General features: G+C 43.3%; 1 protein-coding gene across 1 annotated transcript; it reads right to left on the minus strand.

Annotated features, from left to right (window-relative positions):
• Positions 1–10,906: 10,906 nt before the first annotated feature.
• Positions 10,907–12,331, minus strand: LOC148192008 (uncharacterized). Its single transcript, XM_088099985.1, has one exon. It carries the CDS (start codon positions 12,329–12,331, stop codon positions 10,907–10,909), a length of 1,425 nt encoding a protein of 474 aa, XP_087956111.1.
• Positions 12,332–19,405: the final 7,074 nt, after the last annotated feature.

A 19,405-nucleotide genomic window follows, 5' to 3' on the forward strand; every position in this document is an offset into this window, starting at 1 on the left:
ATCATTAAAGTTTTGAGTTGAATGTAACAACAATACCTAAAGTGTACATGTTTCATTGATATTATCACGAGTGTTTGTATGATAATTTAAAAAACCACTTTAATTTATTTTAAACTGGTAACATTTTGAAAATATAAAAAATGCAAATTCATAAATAAATGAAAATTTAATTTAATTTGTGAATATTTAATTATTATTGAAATAAGACGTTAATTTTAGCTTTTAGATTCACATTCAGTAAAGGTGTTTAAGGTGCAAACGTTACAAGAGGTTGTTACACCTTAAGATAGTTGTTGTTACAAATATTGTCTTCAAGAATGTTCTTTCTCTTTTTGAATACATTATCTCTATAGTATAATAAATAATTCAAGGACATTTATATCCTTCAAAAGTTGAAATTAAACGCACATACAAATCATGCAAGAGATCATATATTTAATAAATTTCGCAGTTTGAAATATAACATACCACAAAGTATATGTTCTCAAAATAACACAATCTGGACAAAGAATATAATTACACAATATATATTATACACAACACATACATAATTGATACAAAAATATATGCTGACATAGGACACTACAACATGAATATAAAGTAAAAAGCAACAACCTTTTTCTTTCTCTTTAACATAACTTATTCACTCACATCAAATCTTCACAATAAACCGAAGTGTTCCGATGAAACTTTTCTGCACCTGTTATTTATTCTTCCATGATTTTTCTAGAATGCAGAAAGTATATTCTGGAAAATCCATTCCAAAGAAAAATAATAATATAAACACGATAAAGTCTCGTCTACTTCTTTCTGCATCCAATTTTTTCTTCCTACACTCCCTAAAATTTCAAATTACAATTTTACCCTTCAATAAATAATAAAAACCCTAATCTTAATTTTACTCTTATTTATTCATCTCACTTCATCTCCTTTATTCTTTAATCGACTTTCAAAAATCGGTCAAGGTATTTAAAATTTTATTTGGTTGAATTTTTAAATATTTTATTTGATTTTTTAAAATATTTTAATTGTGTCTGGTTTCTATTTTTTATTTAATTTTTTGTTAAATTTGGTTAATTGTGTTTTTTTATGTTTTGTTTGTTTTATTTTGATTTTTCAAAATTTATCATTTGTTATTTTAAATTTAATACATTTTTTTCTTAAATATAAATATGTTTAAGGAATAAACGTATTTCGAAGTATTTTTTTTTAAATGTATTTTGAAGTAAATTTTTCGTTAAATGTATTTTGAAATACGTTGATTCGTATTTCAAAGTGTGTTTATTCGTTAAATGTATTTTAAATTATGTTTATTTCTTAAATGTATTTTAAAATATGTTATTTTTAACCGGTTTTTGAAAGCTGTCGCGAACTTTCAAGTTAAGAGAAAAACGTATTTCAAATATTTAATCGTTGAATTTTTAATGGATTTTGAAAGTTGATTAAGGAATAAAAAGAGTAGGGTGAGGAAAGAGAGGAGAATGAAAAAAGAAACGAAATAAAGGCTGATGGTCATATTTATAATTTTAGAGCTATATATGAAGGAAGAGAGATGCAAGGTGAAACACCCATAATAAAATAACTATTTTAATTTTAAAAAATAATTATTTAAAGATGAAATACAAAAATGTGTAAATAAAAAAGTGAAGTTTCCTTGTATAGATAAAAATGATAATTATAGTTTAAAAAATTTTAATGAAATAATAACATTGAAAAAAAAGTATATAGCTAATTCTCTTCATACAACAATATAGATACTTACTTATATGAAAAAGTAAGTTCTAATTAACTCGCGATAAAAATAACCCTTCCAATGCGTTCATAACTAAGTACTTACAGAAAGCTAGCGATCTAAAATTAGAATTAAATATATAGTTGGTAAATTTTAAAATTAATTGAATAAAAATAAATAATTTTTATTTAATTGTATTATATTCTTCTCAATTTAAAAGAATAAAATGATTTTAACAATTAATTAGGTTGCTTTATTAAAAATAAAAGTGAAGATGCGGCGACCAGCAGCTGTGATTGCCAGGTTGTCCATCAGAGAGTCCGTGTTGCAATGATACCAATCTGTTAAAATACGACAAATTTAAGTTGATAAGACTGATGAATTATGGGTTACGAACCAAAGACACATGTACCATCCATGTTTCCTTGTCTTTTTGTGCGATTTTAAAATTCGTATTTAATTATTTAATTTATTAACTAATTAAATTGGGATTATGTATTGATTTGATCGGATTTTTTAGATTTATGTTAAATTAAAAAATTTAAATAAAAATATTTTTATTTTAAATAAATAACAGAAACATACTTTAATTGAATATATATATATATATATATATATATATATATATATATATATATATATAATTTTAATAATAATTTTATATAACTTATTATTAATTTTAAGATAATAATTTTACATTAAAAATAAAGTTTTAAATTTTAAATATATTTATAAATTTATGAATATTAAAATATAAATTTAGTTGAACTAAATATTTCTAATAATAATATTTATGTATTTTATTTATCGAATATTATTCACTTATTCAATACAATCCGATAGTATCCTAAATTTATTTTGGATTCCCTCCCCACAACGAGACGTTGTTTCATTTCAAGAAATGAAATGAGGAGCAGTAGTAAAAGAAAATCATAACAAATAAAGCTCAACAAAATTTTCCTTTAAATTAATTTAATCTTATTCAAATTCAACAAACGTTTTTACTGTGATAAAGTTCTAAGAAAAATAAAGTGTCAGCATGCTTAGATATTAAGAGGAACGATTAGAATGTATGGTGGCATAGAGAGAAAGAAAAAATATTTTAAAAAAAATTAAATATGTTGTTGTTTCGGAAGTGTAGGGCTGTGGGGTTCCAAGTCTTCCAAATCCTCCCGTAATCTTGTCTCCGTGGCGGGTCTTCTCCTGGCGCTCTGGCTCTCCTCTTGATCCGGAGGGGTGGAGACCTACAAAAGATTCTCCGATGCCAAAGTCAGTTTCAGAGCAGTGGCTATTTTCAGTAGTAGTAATAAATGTGCATTCAATGTAACCTATCTACCACTCACCGTGGACCTGTATTTATAGTTTTCGCTATGGGCCTGGGATTAGTGAAAAGTTAATCACGGCCCAAAACGGCCCGATAGCTTCTAATTTCTACTTACCTTTAAACCAAATTACTTTCCCTTAAATTATGTTGATTAGTGTTTCGGCGGGCGTGGTCGTCCGCCCATGTGAAATGGGCGTCAGCCTCGCGCGCACAGAGATCCGCCCATGTGGGGTCCGCCCATGTGGGCTCTTTGGTACGGCATCCGGTTTTGCTGGCCGTGTCCGCGGGGATCCGCCCATGTGGGATCCGCCCACGCGGGATCCGCCCATGTGGGATCCGCCCACGTGGTCGTGGGATCCGCCCATGTGAGCTCTTCCGTACGGCGTCCGGTTTTGCTCGTCGTGTCCGCCCATGTGATATGGGCGTCCGCCTTGTCCGTATGGAGATCCGCCCAATTAGCTTGGGCGTCCGCTCACATAGCTTGGGAGTCCGCTCACATGGATCCTTCCGTACGGCGTCCGGCCCTTGTAGATACACAAGCCCCCCAAGTCCTAGTGCTCGTAGTGAACGTGGGACTTTGGGTCACCTAACAGACAAGATTTGATGCAGTGGCTGTCGTGCCGGGCTGCTCTGTGATGGTAGGATTCCTTGTGAGTTCTTCAAAGTTTTTCTTATAAAGAGGTTCGGCCCGGTTGGTAGGTGTTCCTCCCTGCTACAAGAGGGTTAGGAGAGTTTATACCGGGTCTAGGTTCAATCTTTGGCCGGCTCTTCAACGCATGAGCCTCCGGTGTGCCTTCTACGATTGCGTACAGGCATTGTCGTAAGTCGCCGTAGCCTCCGGAGTGGACTCCGGTATATCTTTGGGTAGGCGATCATTAGACAACCGGACGGTCCTTCCGTATTGGACAACCGGACGGTCCTTCCGTACGGCGCCCGGTATTTCGGGCGTCTTTCGTACGGCGCCTGGCACTTCGGCGCCCCTCGTACGGCGCCTGATACTTCGGCGCCCTTCGTACGGCGCCCGGTATTTCGGGCGTCCTTCGTGCGGCGCCCGATACTCTGGTACACAAGCCCCCCAAGTCCTAGTACACGTAGTGAACGTAGGATTTTGAATACGGCGCGTGGGGATCGGGAACCCGTAATTGGGCTTTATCCAGTGGGCTTTTTGAATTTGGATTTTAGGCGGGAAAACACGTGGCGCGTCCCCAGTGAATAGAGCTGAAGCGTCGCCAAATCCGGAGCGTTGGTTGTACCAAATCTAACGGCCATGATACATCCAGCGGTTACTAATTTTTCCCTATAAATAGGGTGTTTAAACGGGGTCATTTTCACTTATCTTCTTTACTCAGGAGTTCGAGATTCTTTTTCCCTCAGGTAATAAATGGCATCTATGTCCATTGAGTCAGGTTCTGGGTCGTCGGGCGGAGTCCGGGAGGGGTCGGCGCAGGGCGACAGCGGCGATTCTCTAAGTTCGGCTTCTTCTCGTTTTTTGGAGGAGGCGGTTGGGTCTTCCGGAGGGGACCCTGGGTCACCGGTCTCGATGAACGACCGGATATTTAATGGTGTGCCTCTGTTCTTGCTCAAAGGCGGTATTCGTGTAGTCGGGTCGCCCTTCGAGCCGGATGGTGAAGGGACGGTGATATCGGAGTTGGCTCCCGTCGTTCCTAGCCGGTATGCTTCCTGCTATGCTTATCGCAAGGATTTAGAATGGCGGATCCGCCATACCCATATCGTACGGGATATGGAGGATTCGAGGTTAATTCGTGCGGGGGTGACTTTGTTGAACGAAAGGGTCTTTCATGATGGGCGGTCTAGTCCTTACGATTTCTTCTTCATGTACGTGACCTTCTTCACTCATCTTTTCGTCCGGGTGCCCTTTACTAAATTTCAAACGGCCGTTCTTCGGGAAGCTAATGTGGCTCCGACGCAGCTGCATCCCAATTCGTGGGCGGCTGTGCAGGCGTTTACGGCGATGTGTTCAGCAGTGGGTGTCACTCCCACCATTCCAGTTTTCTTTCACTATTTCGAAGTCCGCCCTTCTTCTTCTGGCGGTTGGGTATCTTTTAATTCGGTGCGGGACAGGACCCTTTTCCGCCCCTTCTCCGATTCCTTTAAAAATTTCAAGCAACATTACTTTAAAATAATCGTTGATAAGGCCGGCCTCCACGAGTTTTCCGATAGTGAAGGGAGGCCGCTGTTCCCATTCTATTGGACGAGGGACCCTCGACGAATACGGGCGACTTCAATCGGGGATTTGACAGCACCCGACCGAGAGGCCGTGCGCACCATTAACACCCTCCCTCGCCGGATCTCCGCCCGCCACCTGGTTGAATGCCTTAGTCTTGAGGATTGTGGACCAAAGGCGTTCGGTATGGTCTTGTCACATTAGGTGTGCTCGTTTTTCGCATACTGACGTTAATTTTTCTGAATTTCTTTGTTTTTTGCAGAACTAATGACGACTCCGGGCCCCCGCAAATCCAACTTCCTGACCGTCAGGAAGAAGTCCGGTGCCAGCTCGTCGACGGCCCGGCCAACCGGTGCTCCCGCAGTGCCGCGCCCTCCTCCTGCCGGCGCTCCGACTGGACGGGTCCCCCCCACTGGTAAGGCCGGGGGTCCAGGCGTGAAGATTAGAATCCGGGAGCATCAACCGGAGATGGCGGCCGTCCAAGTAGGTCCAACGTCTGGGGCGGCCATGACTTCCGCGGATCCTACTCGAAAGAGAAAAGATCCTACTGCTGAGGGACGTCAAGACAAGGAGGGCTCTTCGTCTCGGTCAGCTTCGAAGAAAGCCCGTAAGGACAAGGGCAAAGAGAAAGAGCGGGAGAGGGTATTGGCCGTCCCCATTCCTGGCGGTGTTTTCAGCCCGGAGTTCAGCATGAGCGACCGGGCAAAATTCCATATGCGCTCCTCTCAGCGGGCGCTTATTGAACCCTTGTCCGAGCTGGAGCTAACCAACGCCATGCTAGAGATGTCTACCCGGACATCCGCTCTGGCCTGGTACTTAAGAAAGTTTGCTGACCGCCCCGGCGTGGCGGAGGTCCGGGCCGAGCTCGACAAGGAGAAGAAGAATGCAGCCTCCCTTCAGTTGACCTTGGAGCAGATGGTCCTTAACCAGGATGAATACGATAAGAAGATCGAACAGTTAGAAGCCGATCTTGAGGAGGCCAAGAGGGAGGCCGCCAAAAGTTTGGCAACCGCCCAGGCCGAACAGGAGCGCTTGGCGGAGGAAGGTCGCCAGCTGAAGGCGGAGGTAGCCCGCCTAAAAGAGGTCGAAACGGATCATGCTAAGACCAACGAGGAGCTCACTCTTGAAGTTACTAAGGCCAAGGAGCAGGTTGCCGAGTTGGAGTCGACCATTATGTTTGAACATGAGGAAGGGTTCAACAAAGCCCTTCGTCAGGTAACTCTGCTGGCGGGCATCCAGGATCCGTTTTCTTTGGGCGTGGATATAGAGAAGGACGTTTTCGACGGCGTCCTTATGGATTTGAATGCGGTTGAAGACGACGGGCCAACTGTAGAGGCGGCATCCGGGAAAAACGTTTAGAATTCTTTTTCTTTTAATTTTTTGGTGTATCTCGTGACCATCCGCCCAACATCTCGGATTGTCCAGAAGTTGGCCGGGCGGTCCTTTTGTAAATCGGCGCGTTTCAGCGTCCCTGATTAATACACAGTTGGTTTTTCCTGTTTCGTATATTTTGTGCGCCTTTTATTCCTACAAAGGACTTGCTTTAGTACCGGTCCGGCCGGGGGGAATGACGCCTCCTTTTCCCGGGCGGGTGTCGACGTTTAGCTTTTAGATGTTTAACTTTCGCTTCATGGCCCACCCGATCAAGCTGAGTCGTTCTCTTTGGATTCGCCTCGTCGCCCAACCAAGCTGAGAGTCGTTCTCTTTGGAACGCTCGTCTGCCAACTTCGGTTTGGTACGGCGGACGTCTCTTCCCTTCGTCGCCCAACCAAGCTGAGAGTCGTTCTCTTTGGAAAGCTCGTTCGCCAGCTTGGGTTTGGTAGGGCGGACGTCTCTTCGCTTCGTCGCCCAACCAAGCTGAGAGTCGTTCTCTTTGGAACGCTCGTTCGCCAGCTTGGGTTTGGTAGGGCGGACGTCTCTTCGCTTCGTCGCCCAACCAAGCTGAGAGTCGTTCTCTTTGGAACGCTCGTTCGCCAGCTTGGGTTTGGTAGGGCGGACGTCTCTTCGCTTCGTCGCCCAACCAAGCTGAGAGTCGTTCTCTTTGGAACGCTCGTTCGCCAGCTTGGGTTTGGTAGGGCGGACGTCTCTTCGCTTCGTCGCCCAACCAAGCTGAGAGTCGTTCTCTTTGGAACGCTCGTTCGCCAGCTTGGGTTTGGTAGGGCGGACGTCTCTTCGCTTCGTCGCCCAACCAAGCTGAGAGTCGTTCTCTTTGGAACGCTCGTTCTGAATTAGATGTCTACAAAACAAAGTGAGTTTCATAGGAGAAAATAGAACTTGATTCATTAACCATGGGGGTACATTACATCAAGCCGTGGAAGTTAACTGAAATAAAACTTTAGATGCGTGGCGTTCCAAGTGTTAGGGATGGGACGTCCGTCCATGCGCTCCAGCCTATACGCTCCGTTTCCCAGGGCCTCCATTACTCGGAACGGCCCTTCCCACTTGGCGGCCAGCTTTCCATGAGTTGGGTTTCGGCGGGCGTCTCCCGCTTTTCTCCATACTAGGTCCCCCTCCTGGAAGCTTCTTGGCCGGACCTTGGAGTTGTATTTTCTTTCCACCATGCGCTTGCATGCTTCGGCCCTCAGCGCCGCTCGATCACGCCGTTCGTCCAGGGAGTCCAACTCGATTCTCAACTCTTGGTCGTTGAGGTTCAGGTCCTCGACTTCTCACCTCAAGGACGGTTCGCCCAGCTCAACCGGCAACATAGCATCAGTACCATAAGTTAAGTTGAAAGGGGTTTCGCCTGTGGTTCCATGAGGTGTGCATCTATAGGCCCATAGGACCTCGGGCAGTTCGTCCACCCACGCTCCCTTCCTTTCTCCCAAACGCCGCTTGAGTTCCGAAACTATGGTCTTGTTCATTGCTTCGGCTTGACCGTTCGTCTGGGGATGCTCCACGGAGCTGGTAATGTGCTTGATTCCCAATCCTTTGAAGAATTCGGCGAGTTTTTTATCTATAAACTGCCGGCCGTTGTCTGTGATGATGGATCGGGGGAGGCCGAAGCGACATATCAACTTCCAACAGAATTTCTGGACCTGGGCGGCCGTGATGGTCGCCAAGGGCTCGGCCTCTACCCACTTGGTGAAGTAATCCACCGCCACCAAGAGGAACTTCCTCTGCGCTTGCCCTACTGGGAATGGTCCTACGATGTCCATTCCCCATTGGGCGAATGGCCATGGGGAGGATATTGAACGTAAGGCATGTGGCGGAAGATGGGTGTTGTTGGAATGTTCCTGACAGCGAACGCAGCGCTGGACGAACGCTTTTGTGTCCGCCTCCATGGTAGGCCAATAATATCCGGCTCTCAGTAACCGGGCTTTTAACGTTCTCCAGCCTGTGTGGAAACCACAAACGCCGTTGTGTAGCTCGTCCATGACATAGCATGCTTCTTCGTTCCCCAAGCACTTAAGGAGGGGGGAGGAGAATCCTCTTCGGTATAAGTCATCCCCCACAATAAGGTAACGGGCGATTTTCTTGGCTTCGCCCGGACCTACCGTCCGCCCCTCGTCCTGGCGGGTCATGATCTCCCTGATTTCTGCACGCCAGTCCTGCCCTCCATCGGATACCGCCGAGCATTCTACCGAAGGCTGAAGTAGAACCTGCCGCACGACAGTAGTCAACTGTCCCTTTTCCTTTCCCGAACTGAGTTTAGACAGTACGTCCGCCCTCGTGTTTTGTTCTCTGGGAATGTGCTGTATGTCCACTTTATCGAACGCCCTTGCGAGTTCCGCCGCTCGTTGGTAGTATCGTAAAAGGCGCTCCTCTCTGACTTGGAAGTTGCCGTTCATTTGGCCTACCACCAACTCAGAGTCCGTCCGGCAGGTTATCCTCCGCGCCCCCATGTCTTTTGCCAACTCGAGGCCGGCTATCAGGGCCTCATACTCGGCCTGGTTGTTGGATACTTTGAATTTGAATATCAAGGAATGCTCCAGTAAGAATCCGTTGGGGCCTTCAAGAACGATGCCGGCCCCGCTTATCGAACGCCCGGACGCTCCGTCCACGTACAGATTCCAGTCTTCTAGGCCGGATGGGGGTAATTCGGCCGCGAAATCTGCCAAATGTTGGCCTTTAACCGATCCCCTTGGTTCATAGCGCAAGCCGAACTCTGAGAGCTCTACTGCCCATGCCACCATCCGTCCGGCTAGGTCCGGCTTTCTGAGGATTTTGGAGATTGGGAAGTCCGTCCGGACTATCACTTGATAACTTTGAAAGTAAGGGCGAAGCCTTCGGGATGCGTGCAATAAAGCCAAGGCCACCTTCTCTACCCGCTGATACCGGGTTTCTGCATCTAGGAGCGTTCGACTCACGAAGTAAATTAATCTCGCTTGAGGCCGCTCTTGCATCAATACGGCGCTGACGGCCGTTTCAGATACTCCCAAGAAGATATGCAAATCTCCACCCGGAACCGGGCGGTTCATGACCGGTGGGTTACTTAGGATGGCTTTGACGTCTTGGAACGCTCGCTCGCATTCGTCGTCCCATGACGGGCCGGCCCCTTTCTTCAGCTTACGCAGGACCGGCCTCATCCGCTCTGCTAGCTTGGGGATAAATCGGGACAAGGCAGTGAGGCGTCCGACCAGTCTCTGGACTTCCTTAAGGGTGGCCGGACTCTGCATTTTCAGTACCGCGTCACACTTGTCTGGGTTAGCCTCAATCCCCCTTGATGTCAGCATAAAACCCAAGAACTTTCCGGCGGCTACCCCGAACGTACACTTTGCGGGGTTCAAGCGCATGCCGAATTTCCTTACTTGGCGAAAAACCTCCTCAAGGTCTTGGATGTGTCCCTCTCCATCTGCCGATCGAACCACCATGTCGTCCACATACACGTCCATGCACCGGCCTATCTGGTCCCGGAAGATTCGATCCATTAGGCGCTGGTATGTCGCCCCCGCATTCTTCAGGCCGAACGGCATAACCTCATAGCAGAAGTTAGCCTTCTCTGTGAGGAATGCTGTCTTCTCGATGTCTGGTCCGTACATGGGTATCTGATTATACCCGGAATATGCATCCAGGAAACTCAGCACTCGGTGTCCGGAGGCGCCGTCCACCAGGGCGTCTATGCTGGGTAGGGGGTGCGAATCCTTTGGGCAGGCCTTGTTCAGATCCGTGTAGTCGGTACACATGCGCCACTTCCCGCTAGCCTTCTTCACCATGACCACGTTAGCTAGCCATGTGGTGTAGGTGACAGCCCGGACGAATCCGGCTCTCTTCAACTTCTCTACCTCCTCTTCGACCGCCTTGCGCTTCTCCTCGCCCATTCTTCGCTTTTTCTGGGCTATAGGTCGTGCATTCTGGAAAAGCGAGAGCTTGTGGCACATCACCGCAGGATGAATGCCTGGCATATCCGCTGCCGTCCATGCAAAGAGATCACGGTTCCTCCACAAGAGCGCTCTCAACTCCTTTTCCATCTCGAGGTTCAGCTCCCTGGCGATGCGAGTGGTTTGGGCAGGTTCCTTTCCTATCAGGATAGGTTGGGTTTCTCCCATAGGTTCCAGCCGGTCCTCGGTATTCGTCCTAGGATCAAGGTCGGCCATGGCCACCTCCGAGCCGGCCGCCCGCCTTTTTGCGGGACGGACGTGCAACTTCAACCCTGTTGCGTAACATTCTCGCGCCGTCTTCTGGTCCGCCCGGACTGTACAAATAATTCCCTTCTCGGAAGGGTATTTCATTGTGAGGTGGGGGTAGAGACGATTGCTCCAAAAGCGTTTAAGCACGGCCTTCCGAGCAGCACGTTATATGAGGTGCTCGCCTCTACCAGCAGATACCGGACCCTCTTCTCCTCGCTAGATCGTCCGGTCCCCAACCTCGTCCTCAACTCCACATATCCCCTTGTGTCAACTCTTTCTCCTGCAAACCCTACTATCTGCCCATCGTAGGGGACAATCAGATCTTCTGAGATATCCATTTGCAGGAAGGTCTTCCAGTAAAGGATGTTGACCGAACTTCCTTGGTCAACCAGGACTTTGCTTATCCCATACCGTGCTATCTCTGCCGTTATGACCATTGGGTCGTCCTGGTCGGGATCAGGGGCGTGAAAGTCCTCGTCCGAGAAGGTAATGGGCGGCATGGAGCGACGCGGCTTGTCAACCAGATGGACGGATTGGAGGGCCCGAACGTGGCGTTTACGGGCGGAAGAAGATGATCCTCCTCCCGCGAATCCTCCGGAAATGGTATTAATGTGTCCTCTCAAGGGGCGTTCCCGGCTGCGGCTTCGACTTCGGCTCGGGCGCCTTTCGGAGCGGGGTCGTTCCGCTCGGGGATTCCGCGGCTTATCCTTTCGGTAGGCCGGTCTCTGGGCGGACCGTTCGGTTGACTGCGACGGGCGCTCGTCTCGGACGTACTTCTTAAGTTTTCCCGCCCGGACGAGTTCTTCTATTTTGTCCTTGAGGGTCCGGCATTCTTCGGTGCTATGACCCATGTTTTTGTGGTAGGAGCAATGTTTGCTCCGGTCAGCGCTCTTCAAAGTTGGGAGTCCCTCATGCTCCACTATCAGTTCTGCACTTAGGGCCTCTCGGAGAATTTTCTCCCTTGAGGCGTTCAAGGGCGTATATTGTTGGAAGCGAGGTCCTTTCTTCTGCTCCCGGGGCCTAAGGCCGAACGTTTTTCCCGTAGAATTGGCGGGCTTATTACCGTCCGTCCTCTCTCCCCTGGCTTCTTGATTTTCTTTTTTATAGGAGAGCTTCATCTCCTCCACCCTTATTTCATCAGCTGCTCTTTCCCTCAACTCCTCCATTGTTTTGGGTGCTCGCCTGCAGACACTATCTTTGAACGGCCCCGGCTTAAGAGCCGGCAGGATGTAGTGAAGGGCGAGCTCCGGCGTCAGGCTTTTCACTCGCCGGACGGTCTTCTGATACCTGTCCATGAACGTCCGCAAGGTCTCGTCCTTCTCCTGCTTGAGGGTCATTAATTCGAATACGGTCAGGTCTTGAGTGCTGCTGGCCGCAAATTGTTTGACGAACAGCTGTTTCAACCCGGCGAAATTTTCTATCGAATTAGGGGGGAGGGTGTTGAACCACTCCAATGCCTCGTCCTCCAACGAGAGCGAGAATGCTCTGCACCAGATGGCGTCATTGCCTGTTCGGAACGCCATCGCGTTCGAGAACGTCTGGATATGGGAGGCAGGGTCCGTTGTTCCGTTATACATTTTGAATTGTGGAGCCATGAATTGCTCCGAAATTTGGACATCCATGATGTTCTGAGTGAACGGGAGTAACAAGGTGGACGACGGTTCCGACTTCACTATCATTCGTCCGTCCTCGGCAGCGCTCTCCGCATGCACCGATTTGGCCTTGCTTCCTTCCGCCTCGGACCCGGTAGGCCTCCAGGTTTTATCATACTCGGTATCGGCGGGTGGACTGTCTTCCGCTACCGTCTTTTCCTTATCCTTCCTTTGCTTTCCTTCATCTATCCGCCCGACCTCCTCGGCTATCCGCCCGACCTTCCTTTGCTTTCCTTAATCTTATTCAAATTCAACAAACGTTTTTACTGTGATAAAGTTCTAAGAAAAATAAAGTGTCAGCATGCTTAGATATTAAGAGGAACGATTAGAATGTATGGTGGCATAGAGAGAAAGAAAAAATATTTTAAAAAAAATTAAATATGTTGTTGTTTCGGAAGTGTAGGGCTGTGGGGTTCCAAGTCTTCCAAATCCTCCCGTAATCTTGTCTCCGTGGCGGGTCTTCTCCTGGCGCTCTGGCTCTCCTCTTGATCCGGAGGGGTGGAGACCTACAAAAGATTCTCCGATGCCAAAGTCAGTTTCAGAGCAGTGGCTATTTTCAGTAGTAGTAATAAATGTGCATTCAATGTAACCTATCTACCACTCACCGTGGACCTGTATTTATAGTTTTCGCTATGGGCCTGGGATTAGTGAAAAGTTAATCACGGCCCAAAACGGCCCGATAGCTTCTAATTTCTACTTACCTTTAAACCAAATTACTTTCCCTTAAATTATGTTGATTAGTGTTTCGGCGGGCGTGGTCGTCCGCCCATGTGAAATGGGCGTCAGCCTCGCGCGCACAGAGATCCGCCCATGTGGGGTCCGCCCATGTGGGCTCTTTGGTACGGCATCCGGTTTTGCTGGCCGTGTCCGCGGGGATCCGCCCATGTGGGATCCGCCCACGCGGGATCCGCCCATGTGGGATCCGCCCACGTGGTCGTGGGATCCGCCCATGTGAGCTCTTCCGTACGGCGTCCGGTTTTGCTCGTCGTGTCCGCCCATGTGATATGGGCGTCCGCCTTGTCCGTATGGAGATCCGCCCAATTAGCTTGGGCGTCCGCTCACATAGCTTGGGAGTCCGCTCACATGGATCCTTCCGTACGGCGTCCGGCCCTTGTAGATACAGTTGTGTTATTTATTATTTATTTTTTATCGACAAGACCATTAATTTTTAGGTTATGTTTACTCTACCAACTTGTTTTTATTCAACTATTTTCCTCCTTTTTATCAAACAAAGTATCGGTGTTGATAAATTTACATCCTAAAATGGGATACTTTTTGAGTTTGTGAGTACTTTACCAATATTTTGATACAAGCCACAAGCTGTTTAAGTCTTTGAATAATGTATTATGAATTTCATTCTTATCTATAAACAACACCTATGAGTATACAAATTGAGACACTAGTAAAAAATTGGGTTTTTACAGCGCACATTATGTCACGGTTCACTGGAAACCGCAGCATAATGGTGCGCGGTGGCAGTTTTGTAAATAAATCAAACAAATATGCCGCGGTTCAGAGCGGAACCGCGGCATATACTCCAGTCAACCATCCCCTTTGACGCCACGTCTGAATAAAAAATTAAATAACAGAGTATATGCCGCGGGTTTCTGGACAACCGCGGCATATACCCCTGCCAATTTATTGCAGGGGCTGACTGAGTCAGAGAATTTCAGAAGTTACAAGGGTATATGTCGCGGTTGCTCTGAGGAACCGCAGCATATACCGCAGTAACTTCTGAACTTCTCTGTCAGTCAGAGAATTTCAGAAGTTACAGGGGTATATGCCACAGTTTCTCAGAGCAACCGCGGCATATACCCCATGTCATCTACTGATATTCCCCAAAAGGCAGTTGGGAGACAGTTGTGTTCAGCACGTTACACGGGTATAGGCCGCGGTTCTCAGAGTAACCGCGAACTATTCTCCTACCTGAAATAAATTTAAAATGAATTCGAAATATTTAGAGGAATATACCGCGGTTGCCCGCTGAACCGCTGCATATACTTTAAAAATAATTTAAAAAATGCCATTAAGGTTAATTTTTTAAATCAGTATAGGCCGCGGTTCCTTGTGAAACCGCGACATATAACCATCTTATATCGCGGTTAAGTAGTGAACCGCGGTAGATTCCCCAGTCAGAGTTAAAAAATAAAACTTTGGAACAGTGTCGTCTTCTTGTTCGCGCAGTTTCGCGTTTTCTTCTCCCTCCCGCGACCACCCATCTCAGGCCGTCGTTTTTGCACCGTTTAAACTCAAAATTGTTCGGTCATTTCTCGTTTTTGACGATAAGAAAGAGTTTTAGCCGATCAAAATCATTTGAAACGCTTGTCATTCCTCTCCGCTGCCATTTTCCTTTGTTGCACCAAGCTTTTTCGTCGCCCCTGTTCCAGGTATTTATGCCCTTTTGCATTCTTAACATGATTTCTTCATTAGTTTTTGCATAATAACAATTGCTATAGTTTTGGTAATGTATGAAATTACTATAGTTTTGGTAATGTATGGTATAGTTTTTGCTAAAATTTTGGTAATGCATGAAATTGCTATAGTTTTGATAATGTATGGTATAATTTTTGCTATAGTTTTGGTAATGTGTGCTGTAGTTCTTGCATTATTTATAAACCTTAAAATATTATTCACTAAGTTTCAATGATATGTATGAAATTGCAAGTTTGATTTTTAGTAGCTTATCTTTTTATGTAATATTTAGGAATATGGATCGAAATTGGATTAATTTACCACGTATCCCTCCCCCTCCCACAGGTAAACTTAATAAACATTTATGTGCAATTATTTCTATCTTTTGTATAATCTAACATTTACTCTGACCGGGAGAAGCGCGAAAGGAAGTTGTTCCGCATCAGCCATCCCAGAGGATGACATGGACGATGGTAGTCCATGTCTGCTATACATTTTAGAGGATACTGAGATGGTGCTGGTAGCTCGTGGAACAGAGTTTAGGTCAGCGACTGTATGTCATGGTATGCAACTATTAGAGGATGAGGTGAAGGTCTCAGTGGATGAAATGATCATACCAGATGCCTCGGTTCCTCTGTCCACGGAAGAGATTTTCACTGTGGAACAAGCATATAAGTCGTTTATCTCTTGGCCTAAATTTTTGGTTAAACCAGTTTCTGACCCCTCGGTATGAAATTCTTCTTTACACTTCTCAATTTTAAAGGTTTTTGATGTCAAAACTTATCTTATCTTTTCATGTAACAACAGACGCAGGCACAAGAGAAGATTCCTCTATCTGAGGATGACCCTCTTTCTTCATTGCATCTACTTGCTGACATCCTTGATGATAAGCCTTTGGAGGTTGAGTATGATGCTAATGTATTTGGGACAGGCTCTGAGGTCCCAATATACCTTAATAGCCAAGATGTCCGTGAGCTTGCGTCAGGAACACAAGAGTTGAATATTTCAATTATTCAACTTTGGACGATGTAAGTCTATGACCAATTATTTATATATAAAATTGATTTATATATCAAGTATCCTTATATCAAAGTTAATTTTTGATTTCAGGTATATGTCTGGGGTCAGTAACAAGTTGGGGCGTTCTGATGATTATGGATTCATTGATCCCCAATCAATTCATGAATCAAATGATTTTGATCAGATCAACATGAATCTGATAAGAAGTTTTGGAAGGGGCAAGAAAATATACTTTTTGCCTTATATATCCGGGTAAGTGAACTTTGTTAACATAATAATGTTCCATATGTGATTTTAATATTTAATAGTTACGTTATTATAAATTTCAGGCGCCATTGGCAACTTCTTGTTATGTCTATGCAAGACAACTATGTTTTGTGGTTCTGTTCATTGCACAAGCCTCCTCCCACACAACTCAGACAAGCAATTGATTGGTAAGAACCTCAATGTTTGGACTTTCTTTGTTATATAAATGAATGCTAAAACCTTTTTTTATATATAGTTCTATTCCAGCAAGTATAATGATGGGTGGGAGATCAATTGTTAATAGTAGAAAGATTGCTTGGATTTCTCTCAAGGTTTGACATATGCTAAAGCCATACTTTGTTATAATTGTTTTATTTTAATGTTATTCACTAACTATTATCAACTGTGATGATATATTGTAGTGTAACAGACAAAATGGGTCATATGAGTGCGGATACTATGTAATGTATTGGATGACCCATATTGTTCGTTCTCACATCACAAGTCGCTGGGAAACGGTAATATTTAACTTTAACAAATTTTGATTTTTTTCCAAATGTTGAATTCATATACACTAATTAATATGAATTGTCTTTTGCAGAGATTCAAGACTACTACACCAGTTCTTGAGAAGTCACTATTATTCATTAGGAACGCTGCTGCGAAGTATATAATTAGATTATACAATAGCTCTTAGATTTAAACATTGCATTTGATTAGATTGAATTTTCTTAGACTTTGTACTTTATTTGATGTTGAAATACATTTGAACATGTGTTTGTTTTGTTCAAATTGAATTTGTGTACATGTTTTTATATGCAGGTCTGTTTTTGTGGTAGTGGATATCACAAAAACAGACCTGCAATTTTAAAAAACTGCAGGGGAATATGCCGCGGTTGTAACCACAACCGCGGCATATAGTGTTTCGTTTTTTTGTAAAATGAGACATATGGCCGCGGTTAGTGCTAAAATCGCGGCATATACTACAGTCTTTTGCCGCGGTTGAACCGCGGCATATAGTGGACAAAATTTTTTTTTTTTTAAGAAAATGGATTTAGGCAGCGGTTCCTTGGACAACCGCGGCATATTCCGCAACCTATATACGGCGGCCATAATCGCGACCTAAAGTCTCTGACTTACTACCGCGGCTGAATATGCCGCGGTTCGTAAACCGCGACGTATAGTGAAAAATAACCACAGTAAAATTCTCTCACTGCACTAGTGAAAAGAAAAACTCTGTAACTGTTGCAGTCAGTTATTTCTCAATCGCACAAGACAATTAGAGATTTTGGAAGTGCGCCATGAAAATGGTACTCATGTAGTAGAGTTCAACCTAGGCTCAACCATTTCCATTCAGAATATATACGCCATGATTATTCTGATGAACCAATTTACAGGTCAAATATTGAATCAGACATATGTCTTAAAAATTATGCGAAAAAAAATGTAGTTGAATGCAATGTATCATCACTAACAATCTCATCAAAATGTCTTTTTTATGAATTTGCGTACTTTATTCAATTTGGACTCTTGATTCATACTCATTTCTTTAATGAATTCTAATACAGATACAAAACCATTTTCATCATAAATTTTTAAATATGTTACAGTGCCATTTAAGTGATCTATAACAATATTTAAATATTTTTAGATTGCATGTACTTACAAAATTGACAGCAAAGAACATATCATACAAAAATTCATTCCCAATATAAAATTTCATAATTCTCCAATTCAAAATTATTCATGATAAGGTGCTAAATATATGATTGTACTCTTTATTTTAGGATCGTAACTAGTTTTTGACAATAATAAGTAGTGCAAGTCTTATTTTTGGTTCTTGAAACTTAATAACACTTTGAATTACGCATGTGCAGTGCAATCAGTATCATCGTAGAAAGATAAAATTGTTTTGTTGCTACTGAATTAATGAAAGTGTATTTTGGGATTTCTGTTTTATCTTTAGAAAGGAATGGTGATAAGTTCATTTGAATGGAAGCACGGCACGAAAAAGTGATTTAGTGGTGAAGAAATAGAAGTAGAATTGGCTTAGTATACGTCAAGTGTATAGAAGAAGAGAAGTGTCGTTGTTTGTGGTGATTAGGAGAAAGGATAAACATGATGAAGCTGACGTAAGCAGAACAAACTGAACAACGGAAATTAATCACCGATTTGCGACGCACAGACGCCGTTTTCTTTGTCCCTTTCGTCACTGCTTTCTGGATCAGAATTTGGTATCTTCTCTTTCTCAGTGATTCATTCCAAACACTACAACACAAAGCTATACCTTCATCTCCACCGTAGTCATCAACACTTCTATTCCTCAAACCAAAACAATTAGCCTTTTCATAACAATGGACCCCATTTTTTTTATTTAATTCTTCCTTATTCTTATCTAATAAGCTAGGGTTATAGTATAAGATTTATTAATATCTTAACTTCAAATGTTGGTTATACCTGTGTCGGAAATGTTTTAAGAATATCGGATGTAGATGGTTTTAGCAAATGATGATTATAAGGATGAAAAGAATACTGAAAAAAAAATATATTTGATTTTTATCTGTAAATAATTTACAAGATATTTATTATTTGTAGTTAATAGATATTTTAATATTTATTTATAAATAAATCAGATACTATATTATACCATGCTCACATATATTTATTACTTATAAAAAAGTTAAAATTAAAATTTAATTCATATTTTATTAAGTTAGATTTAATTAAAATTAATTTATATTTTATTAAATTAAATTTAATTAAATTTTTAATTTTAATTTTAATTTATATCTAATTTAATTTATATTATATTTTATAATTTTATTTTAAAAATTTATAAAATAATTTTTTCTAAATGTCCGTAGGTAACTAGGAATAATAAATAACAAATGGATATCTAACGAATAACGAATAATAAGTAAATTTTTTTTTGTATGAATTTGATAGTGAGTATACATTATCCATCATATGAATATGAATATGTTGGGTGATTAGAATCTGAAGAGATCCATATATTGTCTTGTAAGAATTTTAATTTAACTTTGAGAAACATTAACGTTTGATATTATAAGTTCTTTAATGTTATTTTAGTTAAAATAGAAAGAAGGGTTGGTGAGAGGAGTTGCTTTGGAAGATGAACCTAGAAGAGTTTAGAGGGCAGGTTCAACACCGCTGCTTCGAAACACCACTGCTATCTTGAACTTGGCTGGGATAATATGAATCATTCATCCACTTTCATTGCCAAATCTTCATATCCTACATTTTTGT

Source organism: Vigna umbellata, chromosome 10, assembly GCF_029865625.1.
Source record: "Vigna umbellata cultivar VRB3 chromosome 10, Vumbellata_1.0, whole genome shotgun sequence".
NCBI classification, from domain to species: Eukaryota; Viridiplantae; Streptophyta; class Magnoliopsida; order Fabales; family Fabaceae; genus Vigna; species Vigna umbellata.

Bases quoted from the DNA above. Each gene is read 5' to 3' on its own strand.
- LOC148192008 (XM_088099985.1), bottom strand. From the start codon at position 12,331: ATGGCGTTCCGAACAGGCAATGACGCCATCTGGTGCAGAGCATTCTCG.